At 40.8% G+C, this 18312-nt stretch overlaps 2 protein-coding genes across 5 annotated transcripts in view; one reads left to right on the top strand and one right to left on the bottom strand.

The window, feature by feature from the left end:
- LOC116046137 (TSC22 domain family protein 2-like) overlaps nt 1-8421 on the bottom strand; it is a 29397-nt gene extending 20976 nt beyond the window's left edge. Inside the window, exons 1-2 of one of the 2 annotated variants that reach the window (XM_031294365.2) lie at nt 5887-8421; nt 5365-5391 (exon numbers count right to left, since the gene is read on the bottom strand). In XM_031294365.2, the coding sequence (XP_031150225.1) occupies nt 5365-5391; nt 5887-7697 (1838 nt within the window). In that variant the 5' untranslated portion in view covers nt 7698-8421. The remainder of the gene's footprint in view (nt 1-5364; nt 5392-5886) is intronic. The other variant, XM_031294367.2, reaches the window with a different exon arrangement.
- Nucleotides 8422-11930: 3509 nt separating this feature from the next.
- On the top strand, nt 11931-17891 carry LOC116046186 (profilin-2-like). Of its 3 annotated transcripts, XM_031294446.2 has the most exons (4): nt 11931-12107; nt 12217-12331; nt 13929-14121; nt 15865-17891. In XM_031294446.2, exons 2-4 carry the CDS (start codon nt 12233-12235, stop codon nt 15960-15962), a joined length of 390 nt encoding a protein of 129 aa, XP_031150306.1. In that variant the 5' UTR covers nt 11931-12107; nt 12217-12232; the 3' UTR covers nt 15963-17891. The 3 variants fall into 3 exon arrangements, with proteins under 3 accessions (XP_031150306.1, XP_031150304.1, XP_031150305.1); XM_031294444.2 differs by having other exon boundaries at nt 11978-12331; XM_031294445.2 differs by having other exon boundaries at nt 11981-12331; nt 16181-17891.
- The last annotated feature ends 421 nt before the right edge of the window (nt 17892-18312 follow it).

Genomic DNA, 18312 nt, shown 5'->3' with positions numbered 1-18312 from the left:
TGTACACAGAAACATATAAAATACACAGTCAGTTCATATCAGGAGCAGAAGATTAATTATTACTAGGGCTGTCAAAATAACGCGTTAATTTCGATTAATTAATCTGAGAAAAAATAACGCGTTAAAAAAAAAAAAAAATAACGCAGATTAACGCAGATTAATCCATTCCATATTGACGTTTGACCCGGAGCCGTTCTAGCCACCATTGGACTGTAAAATGAAGGAGGGAGACGAGAATGTGCTGCCTGGATCATTAACTGGAACATTTACTTGTAAAAATCTTCTTCCTGCCAACCCTGGCTACCAAAATCTGGTGCCACTGATATGTCTGCACTTCTCTCTGGTGCTCTGAAACAGACGATACAGACAACACAAACACCGCTGCATGTGACGCTAGTTAACACTATACTCAACAGCAGCTAACGTTAGCCTAACGCTAGCTAGTAGCTGGATTAAACACGGTTACAATGCTGACAGCTAACGCTGAACGGTGTAAAGTTTGACTGTGTTTTACTGTAGAGGACTGTGACTCAACAGCGGGATGTAACAATCTGCAGCTGCCGAGCTGCCGTCGGAAAAACAACACAGACGGGGCGTTCAATGAAACTGGTAAACTACAGCTTCGTGGTGCATTTGAAGTTATTGTAAATGTCCTTGGTGGTTGTTTTTGTCGTTCAACAGCAATTTACTAGTGAAATAAGTTATTGTTATTGTTATACATTATTATTAATGTATAACTATTAATGTTAACATTTAATTTTGACCATATGGCCTTAGCAATAAACAAGCCGTTCTTTAATGTCACCAACTGTTGTTTAGTACCCTTTGTTTTCTTTTCTTTTTTTACTGTCTTAAAAAGTATCGGTTCAGGCACCGTTAATTGCGATATAATTTCGATTAATTAATCACAGAGTCTGTAATTAATTAGATTAATTTTTTAATTGATTGACAGCCCTAATTATTACACTATTGCTAAATGCACTCAGTTGCCACTTTATTGGGTCTAATACAACAGTCCTGCAACAAATCCTTCTTTTACAGAGACTGTAATGTTCTGTTTTTGTTAAAACTGTTTTAAAGAGATGTTTTTTTATGTACTTTGTGGCCATTTACGGGGCTGTAGTTTGCGAAGCTGTTGAATTGTACTGCATTATACTGAGAAGTAGCAGGCCAAAGATGTCAAATAAAAAATGTGTGTAGTTCTACCTCTGTGAGGCACTCTGGATAAAATGTGCCCACCAAATGTCATATGATATGACCAGAGAGCCCCAGTGCGGAAGCGGGAGAGAGCTAAGGAATATTAAATGAATAGAAGGTGGAGAGCAGTGTGAGGGACTCTGACTGAAAACAGGATACAGCAGTAAACCAGAGGTCACAGAGGGGAGGGAAAGACCCTGTGGTACATGTCGTCTCTCTGTGTCACTCTAACTACACCCACACTTCCACCATGACTAAAAATGAGTTAGCTGTTAATGTCAATGGTGAATTTGTCCAAAAGTGCCTCAATTCCTCAGTGAGTGGCCCCCACCTCCATGGATACTTGTGCACACATACACAAGCGTACACTGAGTCAACCCATCCCCTTTTACAGACACACCCCTCTCCCACCCACACAGACAGTCTCTCAATTCATGTTGGCAGTAACTGCTCTACTACATCTCTCCCCTCTACTACCTCCTAGTCTAAGTCTAATTTTACATAAGCTCCCATTACGCGTGGACAATAAACCATACCTCCCCAGCATGAGTTCAGTTACACACAGACTACAGAGGCAATAGGCTACATTTTTACAGATGATCCCGCAAAACAGAAGCAACCCCTCTTTGAGTGCAATAAAGAAATTATGACAGTCCACCAGTGTTATTTTACACCTTCAGTTGTAGAAGCCATCTGGGAGACATTAAGCTGAGCCAATCATATTTTAAGTATGATGACAACATCTTAAATCTGTAGTCTATATATCTACTGTTTTGCTTTAATTACTTGCAGGGGAAACTACAGGGTGGAGGAAGATAGGGACAAACATTAGGGCCGACCAAATGGTCAAGAGATGTTTTTCAAGTTGTGCAAGCTGTGGAAAGTCTACAACATGCAGTAAAAACTGTTCGCATAGGGTGGCCTCTAGCTCACCCAGTAAGAGCGTTGCAGCGGGCCAGGTTCGAATCCGACCTGCGGCCCTTTGCTGCGTGTCATCCCCCATCTCTCTCTCCCCCTTTCATGTATATCCACTGTTACTATAATAAAAGGGAAAAGCCCCCCCCAAAAAAAACTTTAAAAAAAAACTGTGTGCATGTACATCTCATATCTTTCTGTGTTGCGCAGATTATATTAGCTTCTGAAGTAGTCCATTTGAGGAGAAATTGAAAGTGCTATTGTTGTGTGGTGTGTGGGGCAGTAAGATACAAAATAGAGTGGAGTGGAAATGTATAAATTAAGAAAGAGGGGAAAAAAAGCAGGGGGATGGAGGCGTGGGGGTGTATCAAGCATAGCTAAAATGCCTGGTGAAGTGAGGCACAACAAGTTTCACTCTGCAGCTTCCTCCACCTCTTCTGAACATACCACAGTTGCTGCTGCAAATGAATGTCATTCAGCACTTCATCTTTACATGAACAACTGCCATGCCATGTATGTCAGTCAATCAGTGGGGAGGTAGATGCAAAGCATCAATCGCACTGATGCTGCACACCAGTGGTAAAACACAAACAAACTTGGCTCCGAGTGACTGGTTCAACATGCCCACAGCTATTACAGGGGGGAGCGTTTGTGGATTTAACCACATCCAAAAGGCCCTAAACAGAACATACAGTACTTTAGCACACACTGCATTTCAAAAGAAGAGGGCCACAACGTGACAACAAGCAAAGTTGGTTGACACTCCCTACTGTCAGGTCTCTTATCGGCAGAATAGGGGCACAGTGGAAAGACTACTGCTCAATGTCTGATAGGGCTTAGCTGTCGTAAGAGGCTCCTGCTCTTATCAGCCTGGGAGCTAGGTCCTCTCACAGGCAATACATAGGTACACCAAAAACACACCGTCTGTGATAGCACAACTGACATAGAAGAATATCTAAAGAATATCTTGCCCATTTACAAATCAACCAAGAGATCATGAGGGGAGCATGTGGATTTAAAAAAGTTTTAATTAACGTACTCTCCCATAGTCTAAACCAAAACCTTTCTAACTGTGAGGCAGGAGAGTTGAAGGGTTGGCGGGGAGGGAGAGACATGAGGCAAAGATATTGTGTGAGGTGAAAGAGACAGCTGCTTGTGTTCTAAAAACAACAGGTTTTTAGTCACTGTATTTTAATATGAACACAGACATGACACACTTATTTTTAGATGCAGTGTGACTTAAACTTGATATGATTATCTCCCATGAGCCTTTGCAAAAAATGTCCACAAATCTGTTTAAAATTGGAGAAAAAAAAAGATGCTCATATATCTCCAGAACTCGCCTGAAAATCATCACGTTTTTAATTTCTCTTTGGCATCAAAACATTATCCAGTGATAGTTGTCTGTACATCCAGGGGTACATTGCAAACAGGACATGCTAATAGCTAATGCAACATACGTTCATTGGTGCCAATTTGGCAAAATGTAAAGAAATACAGGCTAAAAAAAAAAAAGAAAAATGGCACTCAAGTTGCTGTTACGCTGTCGCTTACTGAATCCATGCCAACATTATACTGTCCATTTCCACCAAAGCATTATTCAAACTGTAGTTCTAAAACTTGATAATCTCTCGAAGAGAGACAAAGAATAACAATAGGAGTAACAAAATCCATGAATCCATTGTGTAAAGCCACCTAATTGAGGTTTGGTTGGTCGATGGCATAGAAAAGAAAGTTGTGATCAGACGGATAAGTGTAAACTTCCCCTAAGTGCACGGCATACTCAAAGCACTAACTTCAAAACAATGTTTAGGAAATTGTCTGCCCATGTGAAGAAGAAAACAGTGCCAGTGTTCTGCATTCTGCATACCCTGTCTGGTCTGCATTCTGATATATCTGTACGACTGTAAATGGAAACCACAGAGATTTCAGGCAATTTATAATTTTGTGTGCCATCTACTACAAGTGTAACAAAGCGCTAAAACTCAGGAATTAAGAGAAAGATTACTTTTGGAAAGTGTAATAACTCTAAAGAATGCCACATGTACACAAATGTAGTCATATTTTGCAGCTTACTGTGTGACATACTAACTTAATTATCCCATAAGAGTAATACCACATTTCAATTCTTCAACCTCTCTACCATGATGTCTGCTGTGGGTTATATTTATCTGTATGAATTTTTAGATTCAGTGTGACATACGCAATTGTCTGTGCAACCTAAAGGATCATTCAGCAACATAATATCTACAGTACAAAGCTAAGACATTGATTTTAGCCAACACTGTAAAATCCCCTGTAAACACATTCCCAAAGAGAGCCCGATGGGGTTGTGAGTGGAAACCATGATATCATAAACGTGGAAACATAAAATCAAACAAACATACTTCACTATGTTTGTATTAGACTGTCTTTTCCGGAGCAGTAACTAACTAATTAAGGGTCCCATGGCATGAAAATTTCACTTTGAGGTTTTTTAACATTAATATGAGTTCCCCCAGCCTGCCTATGGTCCCCCAGTGGCTAGAAATGGCGATAGGTGTAAACCGAGCCCTGGGTATCCTGCTCTGCCTTCTCCGATCTGGAATCTACTCCTTATGAGGTCATAAGGAGGAAGGTTACCTCCCCTTTCTCCCCACTTTTCCCACCCAGAGAATTTGGCCCATGAGAAAGAGAGAGACATCATGGCTTGCAAACCAGTGGCAATTGGTCAAGGCCACACCCCCACCCTCTACCTTGCCCCCCCTCTCTCCTCCTCAATAACATTTAAAGTTACAGACCAAGTAAAGAAATGGCACATCCTAAGGAAAGCTCATTGTGGGACTGGCTCTAGTGGCTGTAATTCTGCACCAAGGCTGAATTTCGGGAAAGAGATACAGTATTATATATATATATATATATATATTTGTATTTGTATTCATGTATTTCTCCGAATGATTTGTATATGCGACAGGAAGATGTTTGTTAAATAAGTAAATTTGTGGTGTCTTGTAATCCCATGTGGGATGGGCCAAAATGTTTGGCATGACACAGAAATAACATATAAACAACATAACTAACTAACTAACTAACATTAGGGGACCACTAAGGCCTATATAAAAGTATCCAAAAAGCAGCATGTCATAGGACCTTTAAAAGGTCAGTCATGCAGCACATTTAGCAAGTGGCCAGGAGTAGCCTGAGGCTGATAGAAACTCTCTACACAGTGGCAACTGGCAATACATTTTTGATGTTTGCAGCCAAGGCCATCACCTCAGACATTCTCCTGGAGGGTGATAGCTAAAGTGGGAGGGAAAAGGAGGTTGGAGACATTAGACCTGCAACAAAATGCTTACACACATACACACACAAATGCACAGTGCACACCCTTACACACAATGAATCACAGTATTACATGAGTCATGTGCATGTTTAACAAGTTGTTGCCTGTGCATTGGAAGCCATGGATGTTCACCTCAAGTGTGCTATACTCTAATTAAATGTCGTTCCTGTGTGCCACTTCTCTTTTTCTTCTATGCATTCCCCTCCCTCCATACCTCCTTAAAACAAAAGGGGGAAACCCTGTAATCATCTAACAAACTAAATGACCAACACTAAAACACTCAGTCCTTCGCTATGGCTTTCAACCCTCTTATGATCAAACAAAGCCTGTCTTACTGTACACTGAAATAGGCAGTTAGGCCTTACAATATCTGTGTGATTGTGCAAATTATGTGTATTATGGATAAAGCTCAACAGGGATGAGGATTTTCTATAAGATCTACAGACTGTTACCTGTCCATATCCCCGTCATCAGGTATGTGGATTCCAAACAGGCTGTTGACAGTCGGAGTGGCGAGCTGCAGGCTCTCAGGCATGAGGGACTTCACTGGTTCCTTCCCAGAGACAACAGGAGACTGTGCATTGACGAGACCCTCTGACTTCCCTCCAACACCACCCTCTGCATGTCCAAATCCAGTTGCTGGGAGGCCCTGCACCCCCAAAGCCACTAGAGTCCTGCTGTGGGGTATCTGACCTGGAGGCAAACTGGAGGTTGTTACATTTGGCATGGCTGCACTGGAGGCACTGGGCACAGCAGTGTGCACAGTGGTGCTCACTGCGATGGCAGGCACATTTTGTACACTGGAGGATGTAGAGTGGAGGCCGTGGGGTTGAGGCTGTCCAGTGGCTGTATACTGACTCACAGCCTGCTGATGCAAAGCAGATCCACCAACCAGTATGGAGCCTGCAACACCTCCCATTCCTCCTGTCTGCTGCTGCAAGAGGCCTGGAGCTGGCTGTCCGGTAGGTACAGACCCTCCTCCTGCAACATCTCCAACCTGACTTGGCACAGAGGCCCCTCCAGAGGCTGGAGGCAAGACTGAAGTGTGTCCTTGTCCCACAGGCTGTGTCCCTGCTGAGAGGCTGGACACTGGAAGGGACTGGCCAGTGGATATCCCTGGCTGCATGGAAGTGGGCTGTTGCTGCTGATAGTACTCTGGCTGGTTCTGTAGCAATCCAGAAGACACGCTGGTCAGCTGGTGGCCTATAGGAACCTGCTGTTGCTGCTGCAGGGGAGGGTAAGCGATGGGCTGAGCTGAAAGAGGCATGATGGGGGACTTCTGTATGTGGACAACAGATTGAGGCAGGCCGTTTTGTCCGAGAGGCAGCAAGCTCTGGGGAGCAGAAGGCTGGAGACCTCCCACTGTTGGCTTGCTGCTGGAGAAAGCACTCTGTGTGGCGCTGTAGTTTGGATGGTGGATCGGTTGCTGCTGCTGCGGCGGCATCTCCACCAAATGCATGCGGGATGAAGAGAGAGAAGCATCCGCCAAAGAGCCCAAGCCCTGACCTGAGTGTGTTGCCGGGGCAACCACAGATCCTCCTGTATGCCCAAGCCCACTGTCTCTGTCTGCAGCAGGGTCCAGTGTTGTTGCACTGGCATGCCTAATGCTATCTCCAGTTCTACTAACAGCAGAGCCCTCAGAGTCTTTCTCATAAAACTCTGTACACGTCCACCTGCCTCTTCGAAAAGGTTCTCCAGTACCATGATCGAGTTTAATGACCCTGAAGCGTGAAGTGCAACTCACCGTGGAGGTGGCAGGAGGAGGAGCTGAACTGGTCACTGCAGCAGGTTGGGATGTGTTTACTGGACCGCTGGCTGGCCCAGCGCTGACTGCTGGAGCAGGCTGTTGCTGCATTGCCCCAGGCTGAGTGATGAGGGATACACCAGTTGTAGCTCCGTGCCCCGGATGCTGTTGACCACCTTGAGTTGAGCCCGACACTCCCACCTTTCGAAACTCCCCCATGATATTGCCTGACATGGCAGACAACTGACCGGCTTGAGGTATGTGTGATGGTGCCATAACACTGGTTGCCTCTGGCTCTCCAACATTATTCAGGGCTTCTTCAGATGAACTAATGTCACATGCAGGCTCGTACTCAGCCCGTGACATGTCGTATATCTCTGACGACACATCTTCAGTCCGTGACTCGTCTGGGTCGTCCAGACTCTCCGTGTCGTCGGCGGCACCAATAGCCGCCACCTGGGCCTGAGTCACACTTGTGATCTGAAAACAGCTCTTTTTCTTGGCCGGCATTTTCGACATATTGACAGCGTGATTCCAAGTCCCGTGTGGCAATGTTTATCCTCCGTCAGAAAGAGACGAGCTGGTTGCAGCTTCTTAAAGCTTAGATCATACTAAACAGGACGATTACATATATTTTACTTAGCCTAGCTAACTGTAATCAAGATGAATATACGCCATCCCTCTTCCTCTCTCGATCTCCTGTTGCGTTTCATGAGCTCATAACGCAACGCCACACTTCGTGTCGTCTTGTCCGGCAATGCGGGTTTAGATACCAGCAGCAGCCTGTAGGATGATTGATTCGGAGCTTTCTGTCAGTCCGGACCGGCCTGCTAATGTCGCGGTTGTGCAGTTGCCAAACGGCCGTTGTCGCAGAGTGTGCTGCCCAGCTGCAGGACCTACTTTAGGCTGAGGAGGGCCCACAGCCCTCCACTCACCGAGCTAGCTAGCAAGTCAAGCCAACTGGCTGCTGCACACTCCCCCTACGTTGGAACAAGTATGCAAGACATCTTCCTGAAAGCAGTCCTTTGTATCCACTCACCACACCAGCTTAAAGTCATTCGGGGGCGACACTTACTTTGAAGCTAACGGCGGTCGAGAGAGGAAATGCTCTTAATTGTTTACGCTTTAACACAAATGAGAATCTAAACAGCGCCTACAGTTACCTCCCTCACTCAGTTACTCTTGACAAGATGGCTATGTTGTATGCAACCGCGCTGCATCGTGGGTAGGTAGTGTGCGCAAGGATGTTTACGTACGAGGCATTTGAGAATCCCCCCTCATGCTGCCTTCAAGACGCTGTCGGAAAAGGTATAATTGCGTAGGAAAAGGTATAATTGCGTATTAATCAGAATACAATTGAGAAAGTGAACACTTTCTGAGTCGATATAGTCTTTAGTCACATCGATAATTTAGTGTCTCTTTAGCTGAAAGTGCATGGCCTGTTGTGGTGGGGCCCTGAGGCAAAAATAGCTGATGGTGCTGCAAAAACAAAAAGTTGATTAATTGAGCAGTCAACAAAAAATGAATCACCAACGATTCTGATGACTGATTATCATTTTTCACGCTGTGTGGTGATTTGATTAATACCATTAATCTAAGAATACCATAAGGAAACTTATAAGATTCATTGACGCACCACAGAAGCACGACTGATAAATGTCTTAACATTTTATTTTATTTATGGACCCTCTTCAAGTCAGGTTACATAGCTGAACTCATCTTAAGGCCCTTATCACGTATGCATATTTTATCCTTAATTGATCATATTTTAAAGATTATTTTTATTATTATTTTTTTATTCGACAGGACAGCTGAAGACATGATAGAGGAGAGAGAGGGGGAATGACATGCAGCAAAGGGCCGCAGGTCGGAGTCGAAACCGAGACCGCTGCGTCGAGGAGCAAACCTCTATATATGGGCTATATCTACTAACTGAGCTATCCGGACGCCCAATTGATCATATTTGAGAACTAATTTTTAATCAAATAGCTGTACCAGATGCTAATCGTGGCAACTAGTGATGGAAATAGTAATGTTTTTTATAATTATCAAGTATGTGTCTCCTGTGTGAATAATTGATGTCATTAAGAATTACCTACTGTCGTTTGACTTTGAGTTGTCAATCATGCATGTTTTTTTTATAAACATTAAGGACAAGCACTGAGCTGTAGTGCATTTCCCCTGCATCTGTAAATGTCAGACTTTATTGGAAAGCACTTGAAGGCATCAACTTTCTCTCTCTCTCTCTCTCTCTCTCTCTCTCTCTCTCTCTCTCTCTCTCTCTCTCTCTCTAGGTATTTCTATGCTGCAGTGTTAGGCTACTGTATTCCAGCATTACCACAGCGGTTGTAAAATATTCTCATAAAAATAGATCACAGGATCCTAGTTCTTGTTTTGTGGGAGTGCTTTGTTAAAAATTACTTGTGTGAACACTCCCCCTGCACTTCATAGAGTCAAAGATCATAAGAATATCACTACTGAAGGGGTATACTACAACTCAGCAACAATCCCACAGCCTTTCTTACCTGTTCAAGTTTAATTCTGTAATTACACATGTAGTGAGAAAGGAAAGTTGGTTTAGAGTTCTCCAGTTTTTACAGTGTCAAGATTGTTGATACAAAGCTATTATTCACAATATAGATCAGTTTATCCACATTCACACAACCTTCAATACAAGTTAACCTTTTTTTCTAAATTAATTTAGATTGCACTGTTGCACTTTTACACTGGCCCTTAGTGTATTAGTTCTGGGGTATTAGAAAAAACTATGTATATCATATATCAGTAAGACTAGTATATGACAGAGCATGCAGTAACTCCCGCAACCACCACGGAGGAATTGACTAGAGGAATTATCAAGTTGTGGTTGTAGGATATAGTGTATGCATCATGTCATAGCACTGCATTGCATTATACAGCATTTGGTGAGGTGAAGTGAACTCTGTTTGGACTTTTTGTTAACTAACAAGGTCAACAGAAAAAAACTAAATACTTGGGACTACTTACAATGTGACAAACTTTAGCAAGTATATGAGTAGATCTGCATACAATTTAAAATGTTGTACAAATCAATCAACCAAAAGGATTTCAGTTTTGTGACTTTAAAAAAGAGGCATTAAAAAAAAGAAAAGAAAAGAAAAACAAAAAATCATCAAAGGGTTAAATAGCTGTTGTCTCAAGTTTTTCATATACCTCTGCACCAGAGAAATATACTGTGGACCAGTCATAAGTATAGAGAACACTGCCCCTGGTGGCCATGGAGTGAATGTTTCACTTGGAAAGGGTATCATGCTTCTTTTTCCTTTTTTTCTTCAGTGAACCTTGAACTCTCCACCATCCAAACTGGTTTATATGCCTTAATACTATTTTTTTTTTTTTTATGGCAATAATTATTTTTCAGCATATTAACAGCAAATTCAAATTCAAACAGTGTACTAGTTCATCGTAGATGATCATTGTTCTCCAAAACAAAATTGTTGACCTAATGACCTAATGGTCAAAAAGTGCCATATTGTATGCTTATTAGAACCATGAGCCATTTCACACAATCAAATAGTATCGGCTCAAATCTATTTGAACTTTGTGTTGGTGTGCAAAGCAAATCATCTGAAAGGTAAAGTGACTCTATCTTAACCATTTTTACGCATCAGCTTTACCAAGATAATGTTTTCACACTTGGATGTGGCTGGGGTAATGGAAATCTGGAATTAAAAAACTGGTCAACTTGCCAGGTTTGATCCCTGGTTTTGGCAAGATGAAGATGGGCTGATGAAGATTGCTCTTGAACCGGGCACTACACTTCTCCAACACTCCATTGGAGCACAAGATGAATTGGAATATGGAATAAGACAAACTTTGTTTTATTTAACTCTTGTGTTCTGTTTATATTGACTTTATTGCCCAAAAGAGCTAAATGCTGTTTGTACAAAAAATATTTTTTTCCCCATCAAATATAATTTTTGTTTTCTTCTGACCTTATTAAAAACCAATATCTAAAAAGTAAGCGGTAACACTAACTGTGTTCGCACATTTGATAAAGGTTATTGCGCATTAATGAGCATAAAACATTGTCATTACACCAAATAAGATCTTTTTTATATGGCTATGCATTTACGAATATAGGCTAGCCTATATTCCTTTTGTTTGTAATCCACGTTATGCTACATAGTGACGTTACTTATGTTTGGGTTTATTAGACCTCAAACAGGACTCTTTTTCTGTAGCAGACTACTAAAATATGTCATCAGTTTAAATATTTTTCTAAGCAGTTATGACACAATTAGGACAAGTCATCAAGTATTAAGCTGATAAGACAATGTATGTTGTTTGAGCTCTGGACCCCCCCCCAATACACTAGAGTTACAGATACAAAACTGAGTGACATTTATGTAGGCCTATTTCACATGATGAGTAACTCAGATGTAGCAGGAGAATATTAGTAGGCCTAGTTACTAAGTTACATCAGTGAGGAACTTCCAACCAGGCTCCTAAGATTTAAAAAAATAAATTTTAGGCGGTAATTTTTTGAAAGTGAGAAGATCATTTTGGAATCCATGGACATATTTTTTCCTCCACGCACTAACTGCTATCCTTAGCTACACAAACAGTCTGATGACAGTCTTTGTCATTATTCCTACAACCTTCAATGAATGAAAGAATGACTGACTAAACGATGCAGTCAGTAAATCCTCATCCGCCTTTATGTGTACACCGGCATTCCCTCAGACAGTTGACTCTTGGCTGAGCTGATAAGTCCCATTTTATTCCGCCGCCTGCTGCCATAAAAGCGCCGGGGAGCTCATTGTGCGGAGTGATCTGATACGGACTACACCCAGCCGCTGCCTCACTGCCCTGGCTTTCTTTGCTGCCCCAGCCTTGACGTTGGTTAACGTCGAAGTGCGGGTTAGATTGGAGACTCTACATTTGTCTGTAGGTTTTCTTCCGATTTGGCTCTCTCCTGTTTGGCAACCGTACTTCCAAAGCTGTAGGGATTTTTATAACGTTATAGCATCAATTTCTTGAATATGTCTTGGCAAAGCTATGTGGAGAACCTGATGGCCGATGGCAGCTGTCAGGATAGCGCCATTGTTGGATATACGGACGCCAAATATGTTTGGGCAGCACATGCCGGTGGTACTTTCAACAATATCACGGTAAGAGGTAAAAATTTGGTGATTAGAGCGAAAGTATGGTTCCGTTTGACAGTGCTGTTTATGTATCACCCACGCAGACGCTCGCCAGACGGAATAGCGTTAAAACCGTTACCTCGCAGGATCTAAATGACTAGCAAGCTAACGGTACCGTGCTAGCTTAGTGGGCTAACGTTAGCTACTTTATCGGTGGCCTGTCTCGGTTATTTCCTGCCAAGGAAACGTTGCAGGATTAGACCTCGTGCGGATAAGATAAGGCTTCACACATTGTGGCTTGCACATTAAAAACATGAAGCAATTAACGTCCATTGCCGTTAACAAGCGCTAATGAAAGTGTCAAGACACTGTTATATTCACCTAAAGCTAATTTAAAACCAGCGAGTAGACGGTGCCTGACTTAAGAAAACGTGCATGCTTTGTGTGCACGGCCGCTTTGATTAGCTAGTTAAGCTGTTGATTTACCGGCTACCTGTGGTTAAAAGGCTAATTCTGTCGGACGATTGGTCAGCCTACGATGAGGCTTTCTCATTATACGCGAGCAATCGAGCTGCATATTCAGACATGTATAATTTTTGATAGATTTTTGATTTATTTTTTATTCATTGAGAGGGATGGTATGAGAGCTAGCCCGGTGCATAGACGTCACTTTACTTCCGCTACTCACTGCAGGGATGGGATATATATATTCAGTCCCAGAAATTGTGGTACTAGGATCAATAGATTTGCAGGTTTCCAAATTCTGTTCATAAACACCCTCTCTCTTAATATCATGCTGGCATTCCTAATGTTAGTATTATATTCAGTGCTGGTGCCAGGATAGAAGTTTTACTAATGTTTGAAATAGGGCTACGACTAAGATTATTTGTTATTATCGGTTACTCTGCCGATTATTTTCTCGATTATTCACTCGTTCTATAGATTGTCAGGAAATATGCGTAGTAACTTCTCAGAACCCAAGGTTGTGCTAAAATTGCTTGTTTTGAACATATTCCGTTGTCTACTATCTGTACAAAGAAGCAGCAAATCCTCACGTTTAAGAAGCTGGAACCAGCAAATGTTTGGAATTGTCGCTTTAACGATCAATTGATAATCGAAATTGTTGCTGGTAAATGTTCTGTCAATTGACTAATATCTTAAGCTCTAGTTGAACATTTGGCTATTTAAATAGTTTTTTATTAAACAAATGTGGTAGCACTTAGTGGATGTAACATAAAGCAGGTGAAGTAGACGGATGTACACGAGAAGTAATTTATACCCCAAAAAGTCAAGGCACACCGCTTTAAGGTATAAAAGTTAAAAGGCCTTTTTATTTTATTTTATTTTTGTATTAATGGCTGCATAGTGTAGCTATATATTGTCATTATAGTGTAGCAACTTTTAAGAAAGGCCTTTTTCTTACCTTAAAGAAGCAGTGACCATTGACATGTTTGTTGAATTCATGTCATTTCTTGTGGAAATAAGTTGATTACTAATATTGTGCGTTTTTAAGCTCAGAGGAATTATGCTTGTAATGTAACTGGAAGAATATTTGTTATGTCTGTCTGAGGATCTGACTGAAAGTGAAATTGGCCCAATCCTGTGGTTTTTGTGTGTTTTTCAGTCTCAAGAAATTGATGTCCTTATCGGTAAGGACAGGGAGACCTTTTATACCAGCGGTCTCACTCTGGGCTCAAAGAAGTGTTCAGTCCTCAGAGACAGCCTCCATGATGACGGGGACTGGACAATGGACATCAGGACAAAGAGCCAAGGAGGAGAACCTACATACAATGTCACTGTGGGAAGAGCTGGAAAAGGTAAGTGTAGTTTCAAAACGGTTCACTTGATCATCATAACCATCAAAATGCTGTCTTCGTGGGTTAAGAAGACACCGTATTGTTTTCTGTTGTAAAAACATCACCGGGGGGGTAAGAGAGCTATCGCGCATGTGTTTTGAGACTTAAGGAAGTTCAGAATGTCAACCGGCTCTGTTTTTATTAAATTTACAACTTGAGAATTTCCTCTCTTAGAAAAACATTTGCTGGCTCCAGCTTCTTAAATTTGAGAATTTTATGCTTTTCTTAGTCATGCATGAATTGAGTTGGATTTTTGGACTATTGGTCAGACAAAACATGACATTTTAAGACATATTTCGCATTGGCAAATAATGCAGGGTATTTTTCACTGTTTATTAACATGATTTACAAAATGACAACTGCAAATGATTTGAATGGTGATAATCCTTAGTTACAGCCTTATTGCCTTTTCAGTTTGTCGGTTGATTAATCTTAATTTCTGCTGTAATTGCAATTATGCTCGCAAATCGCTTTAGTAAAACAGGGCCCCAAGAGTCACAACATCATATGATGCTCTCAGCCAAGGCCTATAGATGCAGACATGTGAAATTAAAATAATTTGCATATTTATTTAATGGTCTGCTTTTCATCACAAACCTCATGTAAACCAGAGTTTGCCTACTCTAGTCTGTTTGCCTGTGTGGTCCTCAATGTCTGATATTGCTCCAGTGTTTCTCACATATTGAAAGTTTTTGGCAGTTTGACATCTAAGACTTTGATCGTTAGTTCCAACCATTTTAGTCTATACAGTTGTTCAAAGATAACAAAGCGTTATCAGACTTTCTAATCAATTCTCACCGCAGATTGTATTAAGAAAAAAAAAAAATCCTACTGTGTTGCTATATTTTTATGCGGGAAACACTGATTGCAAACAAAACCGAACTCTGTTTTCTTTTCATTTTCCCAACACTGCTCCTTTTTTCTGTTGAGAGATTTCCACCTGTCATCCTCCTGCTTTGCATGTTATACTTAACAAAGGGTAGTCAAAAGAGCACAACTTAAGTGTTGCATATATATTTAATTCGTACCCACAGTTTACATCTGTATGGAAGATACAGTGCACCTTAATTAGTCCCTGGCATGTATCTTATGTCTTGCTTTAGCAGAATAAGCCTGTCACTTTTTGAGTGCAGCACTTTGTAAAAACTGATGTTTTTTTTGTTGTGCAAAATCCACTGGCTCGTTAGTGTTAAGTTACATCTTTTTTACTGTTATAAGCATTGGTCGGCAGAAGCTGTCCTGACCAATCAAGCGCACTGATCTTCCTGCAGCTTATAATAGTATTAAAAAAAAAAAGCTATGTTGGTAATATTCAACCATGTGTTAGAGATAAAACAGGGCTGTGTGGGGAATTGCTCGCTTGTTTACTTGGTGAATATTCCCTATTTAAGGAACACTAGTGAGTAATATTTTGCAATGTTCAATTGGAACTCAATTAATCCATTTTTGGACACTGAATTGTCATCGTTTGGCAGTCCAAACTGTATAAACAGTACATGTTAAAATGACCTGGTAGTGAAATCAGCTATTACAGTCTAAGGGTGCATAGAAAACCTGGTTAGCCCTGTATGGCACGCAGTTGAATATCCTTGGACTACACACTTCTGGTGATGATACTTCTTACTTGGAATGCCTTTCCTTGACCTTTTTTTTTGAAACAAATACTTTTTCTTAACTGTCCCTTTTCTATCTCTTCTCTTTCAGTTTTGGTTCTTGTAATGGGCAAAGAAGGGGTCCATGGAGGCGGATTGAATAAGAAGGCTTACTCAATGGCAAAATACTTGAGGGATTCAGGGTTTTAATGTTTTCAAGCTCACTTAGATAAAATTGAGAGACAAAAAGAAGAGAAAAGAAATATTGCTGTTTAAGATTTCTCCTGCAAGCAGTCAAATGTCTTGGAAACTTTTAATAGCAATGAAGAGTGGTAAGATACTGTGTCACCTTTGTTCCCCCCTTCATCCTGTAGGGGGGAGACTCTTCAATTTTGTTCATTTTCTCTTTTTTTCCTTGTGTGCTCCAGTATTGGTTTTAGTCATGGGAAAGGAGGCGGTCCATGGTGGAACTCTTAACAAGAAAGCACATGCAATGGCTGAGTACCTGAGGAGGTCTGGATATTAAGCAACCTCCACCCATCCATCAACTTAGCGGCTCACTCCCACCCTCCGCATTTGTGTTAACACTACTTCCAGGATTAGATGGCATACAATGTTACTTCCTCCCCAGTCTACTTTTTATAAACAGCCTTTTGTTTGCTTAACTCCTTCCACACTCCTTTTTTTTCTTTTTTTTTTTTTTTTATATAAACCTTCCCTACTTTAACATTGTACTTCTCATGTTTTTGGCACTACAGTACTGGCATGTTCATTCAAACTATTAACCAAAAGTGTGCAAAAAATGATTGCAAAGTGTAAAACAAATTTGGACTCACCTTGTATAACATTCACTTAGCAACTGGCTAATATTCCAAGGGGAAGTACACATGTAATGGTGGTGATAGTTTGCATAGTTTTGCTTTTTGAGCATTACTAAAAGATGCCAGTTTTTTTTTTTTTTTTTTTTTTTTTTTCTCATCAGCATGTGGGCATTTAAAAGTTGCATGCATACCCTCTTTACAGATTCCCCTCTCTATCCCTGCGTAATATTCCAGCCAAAACCATCTTCTCTTCTGCCTCCATTATAGAAAAGACAAATTTCCTCTGACAAAGTCCTGAATGTGTGTACCAAATCGCCACCCTCAATCACAACATCCTTTACCCTCCATCACATGCTTTTGCTGTTGTACCTGAATGTGGTCTTAAAAGTTAATGATGTGGTGTTGGGCTGTTGTTTGAGTGTAGTGTAAGGTCAGTATTGCTGACGTCTCAAGATATTGTCATGACATTTCACCTCTGTGACCGCGCCGACGTTTGTCAGTCAGCTTCTCCTATTTGTAAATTTTTCTGTAAATCACTACACACACGTTATGTGAAGTTTTCTTTCCCCTTTTGGACCAATTGTCAGTATGAGAGGATTATCAGAATTACTTAAGATAATTCTGATGGGTGATTATTGGTATCACTGTAAATCATTAAGACAACTTCAGATGACTGTAAAACATTTAACTGCTTCCTTAGACTTCAACACTACTTAAACTTGTCATCACTAATTGATTTGTTGTTAACTTCATGGCCATTAACCAATGAAACAGCAATGTCATTTTACTACAGTATGAATGCATTTTGACTGTAAACCGAGGGCTCCAACACCTTGGAATTATTTGCCTTGTGCTTTAGTCATCAAAGGTGTATTCACAAATTGTCATAGTATGGTACTTAGTATATTTAAAAGAAAAACATGATGCTGTGTACACTAAACATATTGAAAATGGTGTTGGTTGGAATAAGAACATTTGTAAGTTGTCTTGTGAAAATTTTCTGAGAATAACTGTATTCTGTGCCATAAAATCAATCTGATCTGTTGCAACTACGAGTTGGATTTTTAACTGCTGCCCCAGCAAGAAGTAACTTTTAATGGCACTTTCCTAAGGGATATTTTGGCATCAGTAATCTCCAGACTTTGTGGAATATGTACAGAATTAAACGACAGAAAAAGAAGTTTGCAATTTTTTTTTTTTTTTTTTGTTGGAAATTCCTTCTGCCACAAAATCTGCTATTTCAAATGCCATGAATTGATGAGACATCTTGTTTACAGACAGATCCAATAAAAGTTATTCCAACCAGAGGTCAAGCCAATATGTCCTGTCTGTTGCCTTGAGTACACACTTGTGTACTCAGTGATTTCAGAAGTTTTAAAGTCTATCATTGTTTAGTTCTAAGTTATTGAATAAATGATACACTACTTAAGCAACAATGCATACATCTTTTGGGATGGATAACCTTGTGGATCTTGTAATGTACACTCAAACAGCAAAACACTACTCATGCCATTCATTCTTGAACTAATAGATTCCACTATTCTCTAATAATGGGAGAATCTATGTCAGTGGATATAGTAAAGTTCCATCTCCCTGTGGTTAACTGTTACTAAATTCCAGAAATAACTAGCCTTAGAAATAACTTTTTTTTTGCAGAAATTGAGGAAAGTCAACCACATTTTCAGTGGGCTGCAGGCTGTCATTGATGGGGAATTTATTATTTTGAAGGGACTCTGTCC

The sequence above is a fragment of the Sander lucioperca genome, chromosome 9 (genome assembly GCF_008315115.2).
Source record: "Sander lucioperca isolate FBNREF2018 chromosome 9, SLUC_FBN_1.2, whole genome shotgun sequence".
In the NCBI taxonomy this organism is placed as follows: domain Eukaryota; kingdom Metazoa; phylum Chordata; class Actinopteri; order Perciformes; family Percidae; genus Sander; species Sander lucioperca.
This window is presented reverse-complemented; position numbering and strand designations above follow the sequence as displayed.

Bases quoted from the DNA above. Each gene is read 5' to 3' on its own strand.
- LOC116046186 (XM_031294444.2), top strand. From the start codon at position 12,203: ATGTCTTGGCAAAGCTATGTGGAGAACCTGATGGCCGATGGCAGCTGT. The intron at 12,332-13,928 runs GTAAGAGGTAAA...TGTGTTTTTCAG, and splicing joins GTACTTTCAACAATATCACG to TCTCAAGAAATTGATGTCCT. The intron at 14,122-15,864 runs GTAAGTGTAGTT...CTTCTCTTTCAG, and splicing joins TGTGGGAAGAGCTGGAAAAG to TTTTGGTTCTTGTAATGGGC.